The 19,240-nt window shown below is 35.5% G+C and overlaps 1 protein-coding gene across 3 annotated transcripts in view; it reads left to right on the forward strand.

Moving 5' to 3' along the window:
- The window catches only part of LOC110443781 (neo-calmodulin-like), a 42,025-nt gene that overhangs the window by 6,571 nt on the left and 16,214 nt on the right, over positions 1-19,240 (forward strand). Inside the window, exons 1-2 of one of the 3 annotated variants that reach the window (XM_021488191.1) lie at positions 11,288-11,425; positions 11,614-11,698. In XM_021488191.1, coding sequence (XP_021343866.1) covers positions 11,690-11,698 — 9 coding nt within the window. In that variant the 5' untranslated portion in view covers positions 11,288-11,425; positions 11,614-11,689. Of the gene's footprint in view, positions 1-11,287; positions 11,426-11,457; positions 11,479-11,613; positions 11,699-19,240 lie in introns of those variants that run through there. The other 2 variants (XM_021488192.1, XM_021488190.1) reach the window with 2 other exon arrangements.

Below are 19,240 nucleotides of genomic sequence, written 5' to 3' on the forward strand. Positions count from 1 at the left end.
TCTACTTTGTACATTTTCTATGGGTTAAACTTCAATGTTTCACGTATAAATTTATAAACAGTGAGTGTTTATATTAAGTAACTGGTTAACATCGCTGTAGTTGTTCCAAAAACTCGTTATTCGGCTCATTTCGAGTAGGTTGGAATTACTAACCTACTTGTGTATCCCATTGTATCATCATAGTCAATAGTGACTAATCGGTCACCCAGTTTAGGTTCTTTGTATCCTTTAGTAAAAAGACACATAAGAAGCACATAATAAGCATATAAACTTTCCTAAGGTAACATGTTGTTTGTAACCCTCCTGACACTCATTCTACGCTATCAGTTTAGTGTTGTATATCCTGAGATCCGTCGTTATATGACATTTGTATGTTAACAAAACTGCAAACGAACAAACAAACCCGTTAATCGCGTAATATTTGAGAAAAATACCATCTGTACACGAAGGAACATAACACATACTGTCGAAATATTCCCGAATATATCTTTAATGAACATTGAAATAACAAAGAAAATATTTCCGTATAAGTGTGCAACAGGTAAAATTGTTGTGGTATTTACATGCGATGTACCTTTGAACGGTCTTGTACAAATATGAAAGTACGGTGATAGTATGCATACATTCAGTACTGAAGTGTTTTGGTATATAAACTTCTTAAGGTAATTAGAATATTTAATGAAATAGAACTGCAATATTAATATCGTTATTTAAACGGTTATCACATTTAAGCGAAAATGCAAAATACCTTAATGATAATAACTGCTAAATAATGAGTAACTGTATAGACATGTACACATGTATCATAAAATCAAGCTACTTGAAAAGTATCATTAAAGCACGGAAATAGGAGTTCTCGAATAAAGCAACGTTAATTGTCTTTCGGTTCGATTTTATATGAAAATTTGATCGTTGGTAAATCATTAAAACCATTTGTAACCGAAGCATTACAAACATTAGTCCCAAAAGAGGTAAAACTAGACGTGTATTGTGTGTAGAGATAATTGTGGAGGCTTTTATGGTATTCTATTACACGAATGCATATTATTTAATGTACACATAACGCATCGATGTGGATAATCATTTAATTACATATTGCAAATAAAGGAAACATAATGATGATGAAATGATGTTAATTAAAACAACTATTTTTATTTATGAAACTATTACGGAAAAAAGGCCGAAACGAAAAAACGAGGTTACGAGCTGAAGTTTCACGAGATTTTAATTAAGGCTTTCTCTCCTTTATTGTTATAGTATCTCGTTAATCTAATTTGTTTATCATTCTGTCCTGAGTTATTACTTTGTTACTCATACCAACTTATTATAACTTTGATATATGGTATTTCTTTGTGTGCTATGAAGGTCGACGTATTTAACTATGGTTGTCACCACCCGAGGTCTTAATGTGGCATTCTTTCGATTGGATCTAGATTAACATGGTACGTGTCGTCGATGAAGCAGAAGAAGCCCAACCTTCCGGAACACCTGGTCCTAGTACTTTTTCAAGTGTCCCTATGTAAATCTTTCATTTATTCACTTTTGCCCTTGCACTTTATCGATTTTGAGTTCGAAATGTGGTTCTGTTGATACTTCGATATTTCCATGGTTTATTTAGTTTCGATGTTTAAGACGTGGTTTCTTTACGTATTGACATATTGCCACATTTATGTTGATAAGTGTATTGTTTCACCTTTAAAGTGAAATAGGGTATTGCATAAATGTGTGGAAGGGCCCACGATACGATCATGATAAACGAATGTGGAAAATTGAGTGCGGATAAATAAAAGGAATACGCCCAAACGTTGACGTACAAAAATATAATCTTATTTCAACGTCCGTGCATAAAGACAACCGGTACTGGGTCCAATAGAGAATAGTATTCACTGATGCTCATAGCCCTGTGTTTGATGATTAACAAATAACTTCCATCATTATTTTAATGAAATATGTATCATTTACGTGTACCTTACACATAAGAATATCTTAAGATCTCATAAATAAATTTAAGGCAAAACCAGGCTACTTGAAAGAGATGGGCATATCCTGCACCGCATGTGGAACTCGTCATCTTTTAAACCTAATCATCTTTTGGAATTAGGTATTGTTGATAACTGTAAGATGTTTTCAACTAGAGATTACCGACGTTCAGAAAGAAAGCCCTGTTTAAGTTGTTTATTTCTTCACATGACATATTTCCGGAAAATCCTGATACTTAGAACAGATACACTAAAATAAGCATGTTATATTGGAATAATGGGACCAATCGTATTATTCGAGATATTTTTGTTCACATTAATTCATTCATACCGTAAGTTGCTTCATTTTCGCGAGACTTATTTTCGTTAATTCACAAGGAGACTCATTCCCGCGAATCTTCTGCGAATAGAAATTCAAAAGATAATGACTATCAATTTTGAAATAGCATCCTCTCTATCTCGAATTCAAGTATTCGCAAACGAAACGTACTTACAATGTATATGGTTTGTGACATAAAGTGCACACGAAATAAAAGTTTCGCAGTATATAAATTCACTTCTCGGTCTATTTGTAATTACATGTAAACGGAATGCACGTCATGACATCATTAAAACTAATGTATGTTTAATTTGATAGATAATTGCCGCGAATAGATACACCGGATGAACGTACTGAGGTGATAGTCGGGATTAATTGTTCATTATTTAATGCCGCACAATGCATACCAGGTGATAATGGTAGTCTCTGGTTTGTATGTTTTGTACACATACGCAGATTAACTTAGATTGTATTTTCAGTTAATTATTAGTATTAAAATGTATATCCTAAAATAGGAACCAACCAAACGTGAGTTACGGGAAGTTGTGATGTTAACATACATAGTTGCGAACAGCTCTGGCCCGATAGTAATGTAGATGACGTATATATCTGTCAATAATGTGTAACTAAATTGACATGATGATAATTGCTGTTGTCTGAACATTACTGCTGTAACACAGAACACTGAGTCAATTGACAGGAGTAGTCGATGTAATTATCACGTTGAAGGTTGTCCTACAGTCGTTATGGTTTTTATTCTGATCGTTATGGACATCAAGTAAACTTAACATGAATATAGTACATGTACACATCTGATTTTATCCCATGGGGTTTATTTAGCTCTTTCCGAACCGTTGGCAAGTTTATTTAAACAATATAGCGTGTACTCTCATCCACATAGTTTATACCACACATCTCTGTAGTCCACAGCATACATGGCTGTTCATCTAACATGTGGTGATATTTAATTAAACGGTTTCATCATGATGATTTTAAATTAGTAAATAATTAGATACATTTCAGATAACAATAAATTGACGCTTAATGAGATAACTCAGAGCTACATGGAAATCTTAATTTTTCGAACAGAATGTCAACAGACTGTCATATTAATTGATGAAGATTATTTAAATGGTCAAATATGATGATTTTTACATAATTGAAAGTGTCTTACTTATATTATATAAATGCATGTGAACTTGTTTTATACACCACAACATTCCTGAGGAATTTTTAGTTCAATTTTTACAAAGGCAGCAGATGGAACATAAGAAAAACATTCAACTACGAGAATACTGAACGTAAGGTTTTATTCAGAGCTAATTTTCCTTGAATTTATACATTCCTCACATATGCACATACACCAGACTTTAACCTACATCTGTAGTTATTATTAAGTTATTAGGAACAATTGAAATGATAAATTAAAATATTCTCTCGCAGTTAAGGAAAGATACCATATTTTTTATTTAAGTTTCTAAAGTTTATAAAAATGCAGTCATTCACTTTTACACAGAAATCAAGAGGTTAGACATGTGAATTCAACTTCAAAACATAGTTGATCTGTGTACCTTTTTAACATATTTTTGCACATTGGCAGGCATTTATAAAATTAATTCGACAACTGTTTCTGTTCAAACAAATTATCGTAATAATAAAAGTAAAATGCTATTAATGAATCTACACAAAACGACATATTTGTCTAATTATCAAGAGTTTTAAAAAGCTCTCATTTTAGTGCGAAACCTCATAACGTCCAAATACTGCAAGGAAGGACATTAAGTCTAGTAGTAACGGTACAAAATACACATAGTATATAAATATTAGGATCGGTGCCGAAGGATTTATTAAGAATAGCAATACTTAACTGCCGTATACTTAATCTCCCCATCTAATATAATACTTGAAGCAATTCAAATATGAATGCTCATATTATTGTGAGCAATGTAAGGTGATTTTAGTGAACGTCAACATTTGCATGCGAATATATATAGTTACTAAGTACATACTTAGCAGTCAATTGTCGATGTTTCAGACATCTAATGAAGGTCTAATTTATTAATCAGCGCACGTCAAAGGTTTAATTCACAAGGTAGTTGAAAACTGACATTGCAGGTCAATGTTCCATTAATTAATGGAAAATGTCAAAGAAAAGAAAATACCTCAATCAAACCATTTTAAATACCGGTATCATATTACATTTGGCGTTTCACGAACTTCCTTAAACCTCACGACCTCACGAACGAAACAAGAGCATTTTCTATCCGCAATAATTAGCAACTATACGGTGCGTTGACTCTATTAAGCATTATATCTTTCATTAGTTTGTGTGTCGAAAATTTCGTAACGATGGAATTAACATTGATATCGAAAACAACGGTTTTGAGTTACCAGGACGAAGTACTACCTCATTCATGCAATTAACTGCCGTTGTTTCCTTTTAATATCCAAATCAACCTGATTATAATAAAGCAATATCAATGTTGAAAGTTTTGATTCCTCATAAGCAATATAATTGAATTTAGGAACAATGACCTGTCTTTCTTAGCACAAATCTTGTAGCGAACTGATCATGCATAAAACAATATTCAGCTCATTAGATTAGTGGTATATTTAATGAGTAAAATAGCAACACGGCATAAGGTACGTGCTCATTAAATTATCAAAGCAAACAAAACAAAGGTAGAAAAAAGTAACTGCTGAGCCAAACAACCATTTATACCGATTTACAGACAAAACTGCACTTTTAATGTTAGTTCTTTGTTACCGTGGGACGTTCTATATCACATAGACCTACTAAAACAGCTGTCTTTATAGCCCAAAACAGCTGGTGTTCGCTATAATTCTCCTATCCTGACACGTTCACTGAGCTGACCTTTGTCGAATTAGCAGGCTTCAGGGGTAATGTGCCTCAATGTACAGACTTGCTTACTTCGTCACCTTGTACAAACTGGCTTGTACAAGCTTGCTAAACCAGTTTTTCTTTGCTTACTGTAATATGACTCTAAGCAGTCATCACAGCTGTGTGAAAAGTCCAGTCACCTTGAATCTTATCATTGGTGTTTAATATGTATGCTCACTCTCAAATATATACAAGTCTCGTATTTAAAATCACATTAGATATTTATGTGAACTCTCGAATAATAAAGAACGTCTTTTATCTAAAGTGTATACAAGTAGGAAAATGTTCTTTTTCAGTTGCAAGCGCGAAATCGTTTGCAAGCAGCAATGAACCCACCGCCAGATTATTTGTCTTACAAATTAGACCTGTTCATCTTCATTAGTGAGGAGGTTTGCCGACAGCCAATGCCAGGCTTTGTCGAAATCTAATCAATTAGGCTCGTGTTCCCTAGGTAACACCATGGCAATGCTGTAACGTTTGTTTAGAGAGTTATTACGTGTAAAATAGCATTGTTTATACAAACCAACTTCATACCTCGAGATGGCATTGTTCCGTTGTTGGCATAATTGATTGCGTTTGTAATTAATAATTGTCAGCTTTTAATTTTCTTAATAAATATAAGGAATGTTTTTCATCGATATTTTCTAAAATACAATAATTGATAAACCAACTATATATAACATAATGTTTCATGCATTTTTAATGTTAACGGCTATTCCTAACTTGTAGAAGCCGTCCGTGCTGTCATAACTGGTTATAGTGAATTCGAGAGCCCCCCTCCCTGTGTTTGTCACCTCCTTCTGGGACGAAGGGTTTTGGATAACTACAGGGAAATATTTCCATAGAATAGATGCAATGTAACTGATTTTTAAAGGACAGCTTCCAATTTTTACTAGCGTTGATTACCCTTAGTTTTGAAAAATTAAATCGAATATATTATTAGATATTTCGATATCAACTTTATAGAAAAAATAATTACAAAAAAACAAAAACAAAACATAAGAAAAATAAATACGATGTACTCTAATTAGAATAACTAACAATACTGTATATAATTAACTATTTTAAAAAAAATCACATCATCTAAGCTGTGTACAATTTCTATTCTATCCATTCGATGTTTTTTTTTTTGTATTTTTTCGAAATTTACGTATTTAGAATGGTAAAAAGTGAAAGTTGCATTCCTCTTCCGTGCTTGAAAACAGCGTAGATCTTATAGTATAACATAATAACTCATGTTGTGTATCTAGCCACTGTACCTGTATCGACAGACTAATACATCAAACGGTTACAGCATACAATTTCCAAAATGGATAACTTAAGTACATGCGTACTCACAGCCTAATCGTCGTATTCCTGATTTCGTCTCAGACGTTTCTTGGTGTTCGAGATTGTTTTCCTTATTATTTTTCCCTTTGTAAAATGAAACAATATCAACTATTTATTTATATATTTTACCTCTTTTAACATCTTCGCTAGCCACTGGTTACGATCCGGTAACCCTTGGCCAGCGAAAATGCTCTTTTACATGTAAGGGTACAAGCAAGTTCAACCATATAACTACCTTTTTCATTGTTGTGCAAAGTCCTGTTCAAACGAAGTATTCACCAAAATCAAATGCTGCGATGCATTTTACAGAAAAGGGTTTGTTGCTCGATATTTGATTATTTGAAAATGGAAATAAAAAACCTGAGAGCAGAAAACATGCAGGGGTCGATCTCATGACCTTTACATTACAAAGCTTGCTCTTGTTTACATCCTTTACCAATAAAGCCATCCCGACATTTTACAAGCACAACGTCAAAATGAGTTTCCAGTTTATTGGTCGCAAAAAAAGCTTATGAAAAACAGAACATGGAAAGATTTTAGATTGAGTGGAGATTATGCTAAGCAATGCAAACTCATTTGGATGTTATCATCCTATATATAGAATGAAGAATATTTCAAGTCAAAAAATCTCAGCTGAACTTTTCTTCTCGATTATAACTGATGCATTGTTATCCTTCACCTTTGGTCAAACAACAATAGAGTACAGCAAATATATTGACATATTATTATTTGAATGATAGCTTCTCAACAGATGCAGTTGGTGAATGTTCTCAGCATTTGAAAAGAATGATTTTTAATTGTGCAGAGGTAACCATACTCATATAGTGTGTCTGTATCAGCCTCTTGTACTAATGATGTAGCCTCTAGTACAGATGCTGTCCTGTTCTATGTCAGGCTATAGTACCGATGATATTCCACCCACGAGTCATGTTCTGTGTTAGCATCTAGAACTGATGACCCTCAGCATATTCTTGTTATGTAACAGATCCAAATACTGATGATGTTCCAACACCTAGTCCTGTCTGTATCAACCTCTATTACTGACGATGTTCCTCCCCCTAGTCCTGTTCTCAGCCTCTAGCACTTATGCTGATACTTTTCTTAGTCATGTTCTTTGTAAGCCTCTAGTACTATTGATGTTCCTCCACTTAGTCGTGTTCTGTATCAGCCTCTAGTACTGATGCTGTTCAACCAACTAGTCCTGTTCTGTGACAGCCTCTAGTACTGATGATGTTCCTCCATATAATCATGTTCTGTCAACCTCTATTACTAACGATGTTCCTCCACATAGACCTGTCCTGTCACCCTCTAGTACTAATGATGTTCCAAGGCCTAGCCCTGTTCTTTCCACCTCTAGTACTGGTGATTTTCTACCACCTAGTCCTACTATGTGTCAGCCTCTAGTACTGATGCTGTTCAACCAACTAGTCCTGTTCTGTGACAGCCTCTAGTACTGATGATGTTCCTCCATATAATCATGTTCTGTCAACCTCTATTACTGACGATGTTCCTCTGCATAGTCCTGTTCTCAGCCTCTAGTACTGATGATGTTCCTCTCCCCAGTCCTGTTATTTCAACCTCTATTACTAACGATGTTCCTCCCCCTAGTCCTGTTATCAGCGTCTAGTACTGATGATGTTCCTCCACCTAGTCATGTTCTGTCAACTTCTATTACTGACGATGTTCCTCCCCCTAGTCCTGTTCTCAGCCTCTAGTACTGATGATGTTCCTCTCCCCAGTCCTGTTCTTTCAACCTCTATTACTAACGATGTTCCTCCCCCTAGTCCTGTTATCAGCGTCTAGTACTGATGATGTTCCTCCACCTAGTCCTGTTCTTTCAGCCTCTATTGCTAACGATGTTCCTCCACAAAGTCCTGTCCTGTCACCCTCTAGTACTAATGATGTTCCAAGGCCTAGTCCTGTTCTATGTCAGCTTCTAGTACTGGTAATGTTCCTCCAACTAGTCCTGTTCTGTGTCAGCCTCTAGTACTGGTGATGTTCTTCCAACTAGTCCTGTTCTGTGTCAGCCTCTAGTACTGGTGATATTCCTCCAACTAGTCCTGTTCTGTCAGCCTCTAGTACTGATGATGTTCCCCTACCTAGTTGTTTTTTTATCATCTTGGTTTTGTCTTAAGTAATGATGAAGAAAACTCTAAAGCGGTCCGATTATGGCGGATGCAGTTCTTGCCTGGCCTTTCTCATTTTAACAGGCAGTGTGACATAGAAGATAAATAATGGTTTCCTCAACTCATCTTGCATTGGGGTAACCAAATGCTATTACATACGTATCATCAATGTTGTAAAACTGATCAGTTGAATTGACTTGAAACGTTTTAATTGGTTTATCAAATAGTTTCCTAAAGTATTATTTCACGGGGATTGGCCGTATCTATCATATATCTGTTCTCGATAAATCCATTTGACTGTAATCTCTCTCGCTCTCGAAGAAATAAAAAAAAAACATGTCGTGACGATAATACAAAACCAGAAGTGTTCCTGCGAGGCTGTTAGCCTGCATTGTTTGAGTGTTCTGGCAATTGATATTTAGCACGTTTAAGAATATAATCTGAAATCGATATCAGTTTTGCCCCGAGGTTCAATCGATCTAACGAAACGTGAATCTTTAAAACAATTGGTCAATAATATGGATTTGTCGACCAACGCATTTCATTGTTTCGAGATTATATGTGGGAAATATTGTGAAGGAGCCTTTCTTGTTTTCACTGAACGTCATATTATAAATGTATTTGAGGTCGTCGCGTCGGTAGTTTTTTATATGAACTGCTGATGGTTTAAAGATATGGGTTTTTGTGTTATTTGTCCCTGTTTCAAGATATAAGTGACATGCGTCTCCCAACATTAAGAGATTGATAACAGATGTGGAATATACAAGCTACATGTTATCATAAAGCAATATCAAATTTGTTTGCCAATCGGCTGGGAACTATTCATGAAGTTGCTGGCAGTGCTTTGAGATGTGTAGAACAGGTGTATTTAGCTTAAATAAGAAGAATGATGAAGTTGTTTAATTAACCGGAATCTCTTTTCTGTTAATCTAGAACATATTTTTATTGTATATTCATAATTGCGCTCTTAGACCTTTTAAATAAAAAATAAACATTATGACAAATCAGTGGAAACCTATCCTTCCTTGGTGCAATTATGTATTTTGTATACAATATAGTTCGTAGTCTATGGTTCGCGTTCAATGCCACCCTACTTGCATATAAATGAAAAGTGCGAACTTAAATGCAACAGGAACATTATTACTTTTGATTGTAGCAAGTAAAATTGAACCAAATATGTTATAATTTAAGAAAACAAGAAAACTTCCGAAACTCACATTCATACGATTCGAACAGGAATAAAAATTGGAACTATAGAAAATGCAAAGACACAATGAACCCTATAAGAAAAGGAATTGAAACCAAATGCTCAGGCTTAAGCTATTTCGATAGGTAACAGAAAAACAATGCATGTATTGCTTACAATTTCCTACGAGGGATTTAGTATTGAAAAGGTATGGACGTTTTATTGTACAGATTACAGATGCCAGGGTTATTTTCATGACCGGGCTATTTTGGCGATTTTGTTTGGTGCGGTGAATAAGGGGATAATGTAAAAACTAAACACAGTTTTCATCTTTAAGTATATAACTCTGTGTTCAGCTGTTTAACGCCTGATTAGCTTCGAGTCGTTTACGTAGATTTTCACAATTCTGATTTTACAATTGCTGGAGTATTTAAAAGATTTTCTTTAATTTTAACCTACAGAAGATCAGTTTGAATTCTTATACGTGTACTTTGAGTGTTGCATTTTAATAAAATAATGCCATAAATAGATCGGGTTAACTCAGTCGAGGATTTTTTAAGATTCTGTAACAAAATCCCAACCGAGACGTATCCCTGTTGTGATGTTACAGAATCTCAGCCCAAAACTTTAAGTATCCCGTCTGAGGACTCAAAATGATAATGACCTCTTCACTTCTTAAGCTACATTTGAATGCTTACGTGTAAAAATGTAGTCCGTTCTTAGATAGATGACAACGTATTTCACAGTGTAGATTATATTTTATCTACAACATCAAATATCTAACAACATCAAAACTATACATATAACAACAAAACAGAACATTTATAATGCAGATTGTCAATTTCAAGCAGTTAACGTGCGGATGAATACATCGCAGTGTAAACATTCCGCGAAATGTCACGTAAAGGTGCAAGACAGATCGGACGAGATAGAAAAATCTAGCATGGGGTATGACGTGGGATATCTCTGTCTGAGGTGCGAGAATAGATTATCTGGTGTAGGGGACAACACTCCTGTATGGTCACTGTTCATATGCATTTTTGTTCTCTTTCACCGATAAATAAAATACTGGCTCGTCATAACAGACATGTTAATTAACTGCTGGTAGCAATATAGAATAAACATGACATAAACACACTATACTTAAAATGCCTGTAAATATTAGAAATAAGCTAGTCGCTGGTGATTTACAGAAGCGGTGTTAAAAGATGAAAAGAAACATACCTGAATGGCAGAATGAATAAAAGGGTCTTCTGAAAGGCTATTTGACGCGTGCGTTATATTAAAGATAAGAATTAAACATAGGACATGGTAATCAAGCGTGAAATTATGTTAAATATGCTGGTTTTTAAATATTAATGAGACTATCACGGCTGTTATATCGGTAGACATTAGAGAACGGTTACCTGTGTTGATATACTGTCCGTGTTTCGCTCCCACGTCCTTGTAGACACGCTTGACTGCTAATGATTGTGAAAGTCAATATTTCTTTCGATACACTTTACACGAATGGGACGAACATATTCATAGGTACATATATGTATTACAATAATCAAATCAATTTAAAGGCGAGACGACGAACTGGTACGTATGTTTTAATAATGGGTTGTATATCAACAGTATCAGGATGTTTAAATGTAAAACATTTTACATGAATATAGAAATTATATGCCTTACGTACAGTTTGATGTAAGCTTATGTACATAATAATTTAAATTAGTATCTTATTATCTAACATAATTATCATTCAATTTCGCTTACTTCGTTTTCAGACCTGGGTAGGAGGACTGTGGTAGAAAGCGGTATCTACAAAGTGTCGACTGACATCATCAGGGGATTACAAGCGTTATGACGACCGTGAGTATTGAAACTAAAGTTTGTTCTTAGTCGTTACCGTTACAGACTATTATTCAGTTATAGTCGGATTGATCAAGTGGCAAAGCAACAAAGTAAAATTGGGCAGTTAAGAAGACCGTGGCTAACAAAACAGTAACTCAATACGACCTGGAGTCCAAAACAAGATGACAACAAAATGGTCTTGTTTCAGCTGCCATCTTGTAAATCAGTATAAATCATTTCAAGTCGTCATCTTGAGAGCGCCACCATCAAGATGCACCATCGGAGATGCTATTCATTGCATGGATCACATATGATACGGGAAACACATGGTCCAGGGAAGACAACTCCTGACATGTGTTGCTATATATATCTACGATAGTATACCGCAATAACGTGTTGCTCAGAATATACGGAGTTACCTCCCTTCACCTGTTAATTTTGTTCATGCTTCTTGTATCGGTACTAAATATAAATTGAACGATATTTTGTTCGGTTGTGCTATAATTATGCAAGGGATAAATAATATTTTAAAGTCTGATTGCATGGGTATATGATTAATTGATTGATGGATTTGATTTAAGTTCACAGTTTTAACACTTAAATGTTATTACAATACTTGTATATCTCTCCTGTATCTTTTGTTATTGAAACTAGACAGGAAGTTAAAACGTATCATCTTCCTCAGAATCATGAAGGTCATCTCAGAGGGTATTACAGGCACCTTTCCCCTTATCCTGTATTGTTACCTATGTTTCAGAACACTTTACACATGAATTGTCCTGAACAGTTCTGAACTGTATCTGACTCTAGTACTGATGATGTTCTTACACCTAGTCTTGTTATGTACCAGCCTCTAGTTTTGATGATGTTCCTACACCTAGTCCTGATCTGTGTCAGCCTCTAGTACTGACGATGTTCCAACACCTAGTCCTGTTCTGTGTCAACCTCTAGTACTGATGCTGTTTCTCGACCTAGTTCTGTTCTTTGTCATTCTCTAGTAATGATGTTGTTCCTCGACGTAGTTCTATTCTTAACCAGCCTCTTGTAATGATGCTGTTCCTCGACGTAGTTCTGTTCTGTACCAGCCTCTAGTAATATTGCTGTTACTCGATCTAGTCCTGTTCTGTACCAGCCTCTAGTACTGATGCTGTTCCACGACCAAGTTTTGTTCTGTGTCAACCACTGATGATGTTCCAATAGCTAGTCCTGATTTTCGTCTGGTCCTAGTATTGATAATGTTCCACCACATAGTTCTGTTCTGTGTCAGCCTCTAGTACTCATCCTGTTCCTCGACCTGGTTCTGTTCTGTGTCAGCCTCTAGTACTCATCCTTTTCCTTGACCTAGTTCTGTTCTGTGTCGGCCTCTAGTACTAATGCTGTTCCTTGACCTAGTTCTGTTCTGTATCAGACTCCAGTACTGATGCTGTTCTTTAACCTATGTCTGATCAGTACCCGCCGCTAGTACTGATGCTGTTTCTCAACCTAGTTCTGTTCAGTGTCAACCCCTAGCACTGATGATGTTCCACCACCTAGTCCTGTTCCGTTCCAGCCTCTTGTACTGATAATGTTCCTACACCTAGTCATATTCTGCATCAGCCTCTAGTACTAATGATGTTCCTACACCCTCCATGTTCCTGTTCTGTGTCAGTCACTATTACCGACGATGAACACCCACCTAGTCATTTTGTGTCCTCGACCTATTCCTGTTCTGCGTTAGCCTCTCGTACATACGATGTTCCCCGACCTAGTCCTGATCTGTGGCAGCTTGTCGTACAGATGGTGTTCCCCTATCTAGTCCTGTTCTGTGGTAGCCTCTCGTACATACGATGTTCTCCTATCTAGTCCCGTTCTGTATCAGCCTCTCGTACATACGATGTTCTCCTATCTAGTCCTGTTCTGTGGTAGCCTCTCGTACATACGATGTAATCCTATCTAGTCCTGTTCTGTGGTAGCCTCTCGTACATACGATGTTCTCCTATCAAGTCCTGTTACGTGGTAGCCTCTCGTACGTACGATGTTACCTATATAGTCCTGTTCTGTGGTAGCCTCTCGTACATACGATGTTCCCCTATCTAGTCCTGTTTTGTGGTAGCCTCTCGTACGTACGATGTTACCTATCTAGTCCTGTTCTGTGGTAGCCTCTCGTACATACGATGTTACCCTATCTAGTCCTGTTCTGTGGTAGCCTCTCGTACATACGATGTTCTCCTATCTAGTCCTGTTACGTGGTAGCCTCTCGTACGTACGATGTTACCTATCTAGTACTGTTCTGTGGTAGCCTCTCGTGCATACGATGTTCTCCTATCTTGTCCCGTTCTGTATCAGCCTCTCGTACATACGATGTTCTCCTATCTAGTACTGTTCTGTATCAGCCTCTTGTAAAAACGATGTTACCCTATCTAGTCCTGTTCTGTGGTAGCCACTCGTACATACGATGTTCCCCTATCTAGTCCTGTTCTGTGGTAGCCTCTCGTACACACGATGTTCCCCTATCTACTCCTGTTCTGTGGTAGCCTCTTGTAAAAACGATGTTCCCCTATCTAGTCCTGTTCTGTGGTAGCCTCTCGTACATACGATGTTCTCCTATCTAGCCTTGTTCTGTGCCTTCGATTTAATTGCATGGAATACAGGGTGCGGGGAAGACAACTTCTTACATGTGTTTCTATTGTACATATTTTCAGCCCGTTGTGTTGTCACAGAAAAAGGAAAAATAAGTTTAATAGACAAACGTTTGAACACAATCTGCAATATAGTAAAGTAAATACATGATTTCGGCATCTTGAATATCAATGTAGACAGGTGGGAATGAATTTTGAACAAGAATCTAGGAGAATTTCTATTTCAATTCAAAATAAAACGATTCTTGTTTTTCTATAAACTCTCAATATGAAATTCCGATCAGACTGCAGTCAAGATAAGCCCAATAATACTGACGGAAAACTCACTTTTTTCTGTATCAATATGTGGTTCATATTAAAATAAAGGATCAGGAAAAGACCAATGAACGACTTTTCAATTCAAATGATGGCCGATGGCAAACCTCAATAACTTGTTGCCCAGTATATACAGAGTTATCTCCCTTCAGCTGTTAATTTTGTTCATGGGTTTTGAGTCTGTACTGAATATGTATGCCAGAGACAGTTGATATATTTATGTCTGAAATACCTGATTGCATGTGTATATGATTTATTGATTGATGGATTCGATACAAGTTCACAGTTTTAACGCTTAAATGTTATTACAAGGCAAATGAAACTTCGCGGCTCTGGCAAAAAATAACCAGGAATAACTTTATGACCATATGACGTGTACAACTCTCCTGTTTCTTTTGTTATTTGAACTTGACAGGCGGTTAAACTGTTTCTTTTGTTATTTGAACTTGACAGGCGGTTAAACTGTTTCTTTTGTTATTTGAACTTGACAGGAGGTTTAACTGTTTCTTTTGTTATTTGAACTTGACAGGCGGTTAAACTGTTTCTTTTGTTATTTGAACTTGACAGGCGGTTAAACTGTTTCTTCTTCTTCGAAATCATAAAGGTCATCCCAGGGGGTATTACATGCACCTTTCCACTTATCCCGTATTTCTACCTATGCTTCAGAACAAATAAGACATGAGTTGTCTTCCTGTTTATCTTTAGTACACTGCTAAGTTCTAAATGGACGATGTTGCCATATGGCGCAGTAAAAACGTTTACTTTGATTTGCTCTGTACATCGATCAAACAAATGTTTAAACAGGTTATTTCTTCCTCGTATTTCTGGTGAATATTTAGATCACAATGTTGACTCCAAAACAACCGGTGGTTCGGTCCCTGAGGCTGTTGGTAACCTTGTAGCTGGACTTTATTTCTGGCACAGTTTAAATGGAATACTGTATTAATATTTGTAAATCTGTAACGATATAAAGGGTCTTTTAGACACTATTCCCATTTCCTTGTATTTTTGTATTTTTTAAAAATGTATTATTGTTCTTGTGTCACCAGTACCACTAAAGGGATGAAATTGCCATATGATGTAGTGAATATGTTTACTTTTTCTTTGATTTGCTCTTGCATCGACACAACTGAATTTCTAAAGAAGAACTTCTTATTTATTCTTTGTGTTACATTGATATCTTGGACTGTCAATGATTTCAAGTCGCCGTCATTTAAAATTAAAAAAGTATTTACCTCTGTGCATAGACATTACATTTTTTTAGATTGATTCCTACCTCGGAGTTCAGGTCTATACATCCTTCGAACAGCTGAGGGTAGTAAGCAGTGCTAATAAGTTGCACTTGCATTTGATTCGGTTTCATGGAGTTTTATTGATAAGGTACTAGAATATTTTAATTTTGGGGTGGACATAAGACAAAGGGTTAAATCTTTACACACTAATGTATTTTCTTATGTTAATCAAGGTGGCAACATTTCTGCACCTATCAACGCGGATGCCGTCAAGGTGATCCTATCGCCCCATATATTTTTATACTTTGTGTTGAGGTCCTAGCATCAAAAATAAGAAATAATGACCATATTAAAGGCATCCAATTGGAAAATATAGATATTTTAAATATACAATATGCAGATGATTCTGGGTTGATACTAGATGGTACTGAGAGGTCTCTTAAGGAATCTATCGATGAATTGAATAATTTTGCAAATATCTCTGGGTTAAAGATCAATACTACAAAAACACAGGTTATATGGATAGGCAGTAGAAAATATAGTGACCAAACTTTCCTTCCAGACTTGCATCTACAATGGGGGAAGGATAAGTTCAACTTTTTGGGTATAGATTTTTCCGTAGATTTAAGTGAGATTCCAAGAATGAATTTTGACAAAAAGATTGTTAAACTTAAAGCTCTTATTAATAATTGGAATAGACGGAGTTTGACTCCATTAGGTAGAATTAGTATCATAAAGTCTTTGTTGATTTCCCAACTTAATTACCTGTTTATCACTTTGCCAAATCCATCCGAAAAATATATTGCTAAGTTGAATTCTTTGTTATTCAATTTTCTATGGAATGGCAAAAGTCATAGGATTAAAAAAGAAGTTGTGATTCAAAACTATATAAATGGGGGATTAAAGATGATTGATGTACATGCTTCTATAGATTCTCTTAAGCTAGGTTGGATTAGAAGACTGTTCCAGCCATCTGGAAAATGGAATCAGCTTTTGAATCTAATTTTGGATCCTAAAAAAATGATTAATTGTGGAAAAGAATACATTATGACATGTGTAAATACCTGTCTTAACCCATTTTGGAAGGATGTTTTTAAAGGATGGGTTAGACTGAATAATTCCAAATTTATGAGACAAACCTACAGTAGAAGTGAATCAATGTTAAAAACTCCCCTATGGTATAACAAAGATATTCAAGTGGGTAATAATTTTATTTTTTATCGAAATTGGTTTGAGGCAGGAATATTTACAGTAAATGACCTGGTTAAAAATTCTGACAGCTTGACTTTCTATTCACTTGAGGAGTTTCAGTTTAATTTCCATATCCATACAAACTTTCTTCAGTACCAAGGGCTAGTCTCAGCTGTCAAGCGTTTAGTTAGGAAATTTGACTCTCAGATAGCTATAGAAAGACCTTTCCAACCTTTTATACCTCTTCTCCTTGAAATTTTTTTTAAGAGTAGAAAAGGGGTTAAAGATTTTTATAACTATATTATTGCTCCAGCTTCAACACCTACAGGGATCAATAAATGGAACCATGAATTTGACTTTGATAATGAAAAATGGACAAAAATTTTCATAATTCCTTTTACAGTAACAAAAAGTGCAAAATTACAGTGGTTCCAAGTCAGAATTTTACATCACATTTTGGCAACAAACACCTTTCTGTTTAAAATTAACTTAACCCCTAGTCTGTTATGTACTTTGTGTAATATAGAACATGAAACAATAATTCATTGTCTTTGGGAATGTCGAGAAGTGCAGAAATTACTGCAGAGATTTGAAACTCTGCTGGATCTATTTTTTATCCCGTTTTCATTTAATAAGGAATCCTTCCTTTTTGGAATAGTTTCACACCTTTCCAGCTTTGTTGATAATGAAATTTTAATTCTTATCAAGCATTATATATACAAGACTAGATGTCTCTGCAAATCTTTAAATCTCAATGCACTAATTAATGTTATTAAAGATCATTTCATTGTCCAAAACTATATTAATAACGGTAAAAGTGAGCATGTCAAAATGAAATTTGAAACAGGTTGGAGAAAATGGAAACCTATTATAGATATATAGCTGTTTTGTTAATTTATTTTTCCTGTGTTTTAATTTATTTTTTGTATACAGTATATATCCAAGGCCTCAGCAGTTTCTGATTAAATCACTAGCTACTTAAGTATATACAATTTTTACATGTAAGATTGCCTCCCCTCTCTCTCTCTTCTCTCTCTTTTTCTCTCTCCCTCTCTCTCCTTCTCTCTCTCTCTCTAAACTTATACTACTGATTTTACTCTTATATAAGTATAGTAGGTTTGATGTACACAACAGATGTATACTATTATTTATGGTTCTAAAGTAAGAGAGTGATGTGTGTATTAACCTGTGTAATGGATAGGTGTCTGAGAGTTTGTTATGGTGTGTTGTGTGGTGGATGGTGTGTGTGTGTGTGGGTGTGTAAAAGATGAATTATATAGATACAGCTAGGTATGAGGCATATGAGTGTCAATATGTGTAGACAGCTGACCGCATACAAGTCTTATGTGTATGCATGTGTGTTTATATATTGTACATATTCACGTATGTACAATTGAATAGCTACTATCGAACATGTATACAGTGCAGTAACATGTATAAGTGTCCACAATGTAGATATATCAGTGCTCAAATGATCATGTACACATTGTGATATGTGTGTGTGTGTTGGTGAACAGTGATACATATACTATGCTAGGCTTGGAAGTTTGAATTATTATTCTTAGCGCATATCATCTAGGGGTAGGAGAATGAGGAAATGTTTTAATAAATACATATGCAGAATATGATGGTTGTATAATAAGTTATCTCGTGCTAGCATATATGCTCTGTAAATTTGTGTGTGTGTGTGTGTGTTTCTTTTCATGATTATATGTATTATGAAAAAATCGTCGAAAAATAAACAATTACAAAAAAAATAATAAGCTGCACTTCGATAACCCTCTAATATCCCCGCAACACTACGCACGTTCCAAGTTATCCTTACCACAAAGGTTGAGATGCCTTTATCGATAACGCAAGACTTTGACCAGCTCACTTTTATCTGCTTTGATGGGTCTGATAAAATGAAAGAATAGAGATTTATATATATATATTTATTTTTGTTCGTTGGGTTTCGTTTTTTTTTTTTGGGGGGGGGGGGGGGGGGGTTCACATATCATGAATATCATGACGTCATGATGCCCTGTCGGATTAATTCCGCAGAAATGCTTTTCTTCATCAACTGTATAGTACCAACCTTACATTGCAGTGAAATACGTATTATTTGTATTTTAGTCATTGTTTAATTACTGCTCAACATGTGTACACAGTGCTAAACGTGAGGTCTCAATGAAGTCTTATGGGTGGGTTAGATGAGTCTTTGC

Source organism: Mizuhopecten yessoensis, unplaced genomic scaffold, assembly GCF_002113885.1.
Source record: "Mizuhopecten yessoensis strain PY_sf001 unplaced genomic scaffold, ASM211388v2 scaffold716359, whole genome shotgun sequence".
Taxonomy (NCBI): domain Eukaryota; kingdom Metazoa; phylum Mollusca; class Bivalvia; order Pectinida; family Pectinidae; genus Mizuhopecten; species Mizuhopecten yessoensis.